Here is a 6000-nt window from a genome sequence, read left to right as displayed (position 1 = left end):
AATGAAGATAGCCACCACCTGTTCTATGATTTTTTAGAGTGACAATTGCTCCATAGGCTACATCTGTAAACAAAAAATTTGAAAGTCCTTAATAAAAATTTTAACAAAGGTTTATATTTTTTTTTCTTTCAAAAAACATGAAAAGTATTAATAATCATTCTCAGCAAGATATTATTAGAAATAAAATAAACCAAAAGTTTTTTTCCCCATGGAAGTGCAATAAGAGGTAAATGATAATGCTATTCCATAGCTGCCAACATTGATAGGGAAAAATCCAGTAGATTTTACGAAATAGTATAAAATTCTTGACACTTGTTACAAAATGTTTTAAATATTTTACACATAAAGAATTTTAGAGATTTTTAGCCATCAAAATAAAATAAAAAACTGCAATATTTTCTAGTTACAATTAACACTAAATGAACTTGAAATGTAATATATTATGTTTACTTTTAATTTTGAATAGTAATAAGAATTTAATTCATCAAGGATAGTCAACTGACTTTTATAAATGTGGCTCACTTCTTTATGCATTAGTAACACTTATTTAAATATTCAAGCAAGCAATAATCTCTGCAAAAATTCTATTTCAATAGGGATCTTTTAAGGAAACTTTTTCAATTTTAGGGAATTTTCTAAAATACACAAAAACCAGGGGAATTTTTATTAAACCAGTAGACCAGGAGAATCTGGCAAAATCCAGTAGAGTTGGCAGCTATGCTATTCCAATTATCAAAAAAGAAATAAAATAAATACACAGGGCTTCCAACTACTATAGTATTTTGTAGAGTGGTAGACAATTAAAAAAAAAAAAGCTTTCAGAATTTTTGGTAATTTTTCCAACATTTTAAGATCCATCATTAAGACTTGGAACAAAATGGTGATTAATGTATCAACTTTTGTTGTAGTGGTGTAGAAAATGTAGTGGTGTGAAAACGAAATTTAAACCAAAGTTATAAAAAAAAAGAATCAAACTTTAAAACATAAAATTAGAGAGCATTATTAAATTAAATTCTAATTTAGACAGAAATTTGGAAACCCTGAATACAATTGTTAGTAAAAAATAAGTATGACATCTATAAGAGCATTACATTAAATTTGTATTAATTTTACTTTTTAATTTAAAAAACTGTAAAAAAATTGCAGATTCTAGGCAACCAGATTTAAAACTATCTTAAAATTTTTGATGAAGAAAGAAAAAAGACAAATTAAGAGCCGCTGCAGAATTTGAAAGTAAAGAACAAGATAACAAACTTTAGATTTATGCAAAAAAAAAAAAAGTGAATACTGCACATGTATAAAGCGTTAATTTTGCAAACTAAATTCAACTAAAAACACATATAGTAGTCAAATATCAAATAAACTCAAATACAACATAATACAGATAGTTCAAATTTGTTATTTTAATTTGTTCACTTTTATATTTATCAAAAACAAGTCTTTCTGTTTAATTTTGCAATTTACTTTTGAACATAGCTCACAGCAAAGAAAAAAAAATCAGCTTATATTTTTACGTACCTTTTTTATTAAATATGGTTGGTTACTCTTTGAGTAGAGATAATTAAGTTTAAGAAATTCTACATCACAAAAAGGATTCATGCAGTAAATTAATTCTTTGGAAATTAAGTAAAATTAAAATAAAATAATAAATAAAAGATAAATAAACTAAAACAAGTATTGTATTTAAAAAATTTAGCATTTGTAGATAATTGCCAATATTTTATACTTAGATACTATTACAATTATTCACGTAAACTAACATTATAGAAAACTAAACAAATTCTGTTAAAGTAACATAAATTTTTTTATTCAAATATTACCCAACATAAAGTTATGTTTCTGATGTCAAAATTTTTTTTTAACACCTTTATTTGCTTAGTAAAATAATGTAGGACAGCCAAAAGGAAACTAATTAATCTATTTAGAAAAAAGTATAGTGTTTTATAAAACAATACATTTTTATTCTGATGTTTATTCAATTAAAGAATTTGAATTTTGTTTCCTGCATTCTGCAAAATAAAATTGCAAAAGTTGGAAGAAATTATTTTTGATGTTTTTGGTTATATCTGTATTAAAATGCCACTAAGTTCAATTAAATATGCATAATAACACTATTACCTTTTGGCATATGAGCATGATAAAGTGAATTTCCTTCTAACTGGGATTGAAATGCCGAGCTGAAAAATCCATCGCCAGAGCCACTGAAATTAATGTTGAAAACTTATTTTTCTGTTAAAACAATCATTACATAAAATGAATAAATGTCAATAAATAAATAAAAATTTTAATAGGACTTTTGACCAGTAATCCTTTTTTTAATTATTGATAGAGCTAATAAATATTTTTCTTTCAAAATACTGAAATAGGGAAGGTGGTTTAAATTTAAAGGCATGTTTTAAGTTACCACCGATAATTTAGAAAACAAATTTTCTTATCCTAATAAGAAAATTAGGTATAAAGTAACATATAAAGCATCAGACATCCTCCTCTTTCAATCTAAACATTATGTTTAACATACAGCTTCATCAATTATTGGGGTAAGAAAACATTTAGATGTAAAAAATGTCCAATGAGATAAATATCTTAGAAGGAATTAAAATTGCTTTAAAATGGTAATATGCATGAAACAAAGTCATATCACATTTAGTTTGCGCTTTTTACTTATAAAAGTGGTATATATATATAAATAAAACAATGCATACCTGACTAAAGTAATTAAATTCTATATAAATTCACTGAGTTGCAAGTAAGCATTTAGTTGCAAGTAAATTTACTAACTAAAAGCTTCTTTGTTAATTTATATAATTTTTTTCATGTGCAAATCCATTTTGGCAAATCTGAGGCTAAAAATATGTGCAAAACAGGTAATTCATGTTTCTTTCTCTCTCTCTCTCTTTTCTTCAATAAAAATTAATTTTCGAGAATCATTGAAATTGAATAATTAAATATCAACCTTATTAATTTATAAACTTTTTTAAATTATCCAGTATAATATTACCTTGTGCACATCTATTTTCGGCCCAATGCTTGGCACCTAACAAATCAAACGTGCTTCAGCATAACAGTAAGAACGAGCTATAAAGCAAAATCCCTCTATTCACATTTTTAACCTCAAATTGCATATTTTGAACTCTGGCAATCTCATTATGAAAATATTTTTAAGTTCCTTTGAATTTGCTTTATAAATTTGGTTTTATGTTTTGTTCTGATTTTTTCCTTTATTTAACTTTCTGTTTTTTACGTTACATTTATTACTTAATGTGTTTCATTTTGTTTCAAAAAAATTTTTGAGTGCTCCTCACACTATTGTATTGATATATTTTGCTTTGGCTTTATTGATACAATATTAGAAAGCACTCCTTTTTACTGATATAATCATGTGAGCTGATAAAGAGATTATATCCTTTTTACCGGATTTTTATTATTTTTTTAAAATAATTTACTTCTTCTCTTTTTTCATTATATTCTGTAATTTTTTTCCATGTTTTCTCTACATATATATATATATATATTTGAGCTACAAAATAACATTTCTGTTAATCATACTGATGAAAAAATAACTGCACAAAATGTGTGATTTTCTTTACTCTTTTTTACATGATAGTTTTTAGTATTTTCACACCTTAATAAGTGGCTAATGGCTTGTGAAAGTTTTGCACTTATTTATTCAACTATGTTCAAACAATTATTAAACGTTAATTAACACTTATCTTTAAAAAATATTCTACATAAAACATACAATCTTAACCCTCTGAGACATAGTTCCAGTATTTTCTGAACTTTGAGCTATCGGCTCTTCTACACCCTAAAACTAGTTTTCTTCAAAACATTATTCAAGAAAATAATGCATAACAGACATGAGGCAAAATTAGGAAACTTAATTACTGGTCAGTTAAAGCCTTCATAACAGTCTCCACTTTTTTAAATTATTGGTCAATTTTTAAAAAATTAAAATGTTCAGGTGATTAAAAAAATGTTTATATTAATAGTGTAAAGCATTTCTTTTGAAAGATTTTTCAAAATATGGTAAGTATTATAAGGTCGATTTCTAAATTTAAGAAAAGTTTTAAGAAACAAGTTGATATAAAATCATTTTCAGAATAATATGACAATTACATATTTATTAAAAAATAATCATAAAATGCATGAGGAGGCATTTTTGAATTGTTATAGTTCGTTCCAGTGGCAATTATTAATTATGCCCTATAACAGATAAAGTTCAACAAAATTTGTCAAGAGCTCAATGCTTGGAGGGTTAATAGGTTAAATATCATTAATGGAATGTCAACATACCTTTTGTATAGTGTCTTCAAGTGAATATAAAAGAAGGTGACATACAAAATGGCAGGGAGCAAAATGAGACAGACTGCTCGTGCTGTGAAATGTTTAATCACTTGAGTCTAAATTAAAATTTAAGCATTTTAATTAAAATGCTACAACATAAACACACAAAAAAATTAAAAAAGAAACAAATAAGATTAAAGTGGATAAAATTAAAACAATTTAAGTATCATAGAAATATACTTGTATAAAGTTGTATTGCATTAGTAACAGCATAGATTAAACTGTACAAACTGATAAAAAAAACATTTACATTTTATTCTTTACTTTGAACATAATTTATGAAGTGATAAACTAACAGCAAATTATTTAAAGATAACCAGATGAAATTATGAATCTAAAACAAACAAAAGGATCTAACATATGAGACAAAAATCACAACATCCCAGAATAAAATAACTATGTGTGTTTTTCACTAAGTAAGAAAATATTTCAGCTTCTTTCTAAATACTATTTTAAACAAAATAGTATTTTGTTAAATGCCAGATTTTTCCTACAATTAATTGATAATTAGTATTTATATTTATCCACATTAATAAATTAAAGTAATAAAAAAAGGCATTTTAGGTTTTTTTTTTCCTTAATAAGGCATTATTCATGTTTATTTTATTTATTTATCTTTTTGTAATTTATTTTTAAAATTATTTTATATATTTTTGTTAATATTTTCATTTAAAGAGATTTTACTCGTGAATTATTTATTTATTTATTTTTTGTAATTTATTTATTTTTAAAATTATTTTATAAATTTTCGTTAATATTTTCCTTTTAAGTGAATTTTACTCAAGAATGAAATTTTTTCTTCATAAATATATAAAAATTTCCCATTGCATTTGGTTATTTTAAATATCTTTCAACAACAAGGGATGATGAAGTTTTCCAAAATATAATAATTTGGCTTTGAACAACAGACAATCTTTCTGATATTCTTAAAGATTGTAACTAAAGATTAAAAAAAAATTTAATTATATTTTAAGACATTTATTAATATTTTATTTTATTCATACATTAGAAACTCATTTTTTTACCTTAAATTTATTAAATTTCTAAATAAAAAATAAAATTTATAATTTTAAAAAAAAATTAATTTAAAACATGTGTTCTAATATTTTTAAGGGCATTATTTTTCATTTTAAGGTCATTTGATAGTTTTGGTTCAGCAAAAAGCAGAATCACAACAACTTGACACATTCATGCAGGACATCATTAGGTTCTTGCACTAAAATTTTCATTTGAGAAAAAAAAATGCATTTTTATTTTGGCCTAACATTTTGGGAAACAAAATTTTCTTAGCAAAATTTTTCAAAAGGCGTCCCAGAATTGTTTTTTTCAAAAGGTTGCTTTGCTTGCATACCTGAGGGGTAAAAAGTGCTTCTGACCCTCTGCTGCATTCAACTCTGATTGCTATTATGTTGTACACTTTTTGAATTTTCATGAATAAAATTCTGAAAAAAGTTTAACTTCAAAACTAGTAAACAAAGGTAATACAAAAGCCAATCGTTTACTATGCTTCAAATGATCAGTAAAAATACTTTGCATTATGTTCAAATTTTATAGTTATATTTTTCACCTATTGAGTAATTTTGCGAATTTTTCAGCAAGAAAAATTACTTTCAATAAAAATTTAGATGTAAGTAATACAATTTAAAAAATATATAA

At 24.3% G+C, this 6000-nt stretch overlaps 2 protein-coding genes across 5 annotated transcripts in view; one reads left to right on the top strand and one right to left on the bottom strand.

The window, feature by feature from the left end:
- LOC107453025 (uncharacterized) overlaps positions 1 to 6000 on the top strand; it is a 188618-nt gene that overhangs the window by 105800 nt on the left and 76818 nt on the right. The gene's annotated exons all lie outside the window — the stretch shown is intronic.
- Positions 1 to 6000, bottom strand: part of LOC107452416 (Protein O-mannosyl-transferase 2) — a 42352-nt gene that overhangs the window by 21723 nt on the left and 14629 nt on the right. For 3 of the 4 annotated variants that reach the window (XM_071186022.1, XM_071186024.1, XM_071186025.1), the window contains 2 exons: positions 4294 to 4400; positions 2119 to 2201 (listed from right to left, as the gene is read on the bottom strand). The exons of the other annotated variant lie outside the window; for it this stretch is intronic. In XM_071186022.1, the coding sequence (XP_071042123.1) occupies positions 2119 to 2201; positions 4294 to 4400 (190 nt within the window). The remainder of the gene's footprint in view (positions 1 to 2118; positions 2202 to 4293; positions 4401 to 6000) is intronic. 4 annotated transcript variants of the gene reach the window in all.

The sequence above is a fragment of the Parasteatoda tepidariorum genome, chromosome 9 (assembly GCF_043381705.1).
Source record: "Parasteatoda tepidariorum isolate YZ-2023 chromosome 9, CAS_Ptep_4.0, whole genome shotgun sequence".
NCBI classification, from domain to species: Eukaryota; Metazoa; Arthropoda; class Arachnida; order Araneae; family Theridiidae; genus Parasteatoda; species Parasteatoda tepidariorum.
This window is presented reverse-complemented; position numbering and strand designations above follow the sequence as displayed.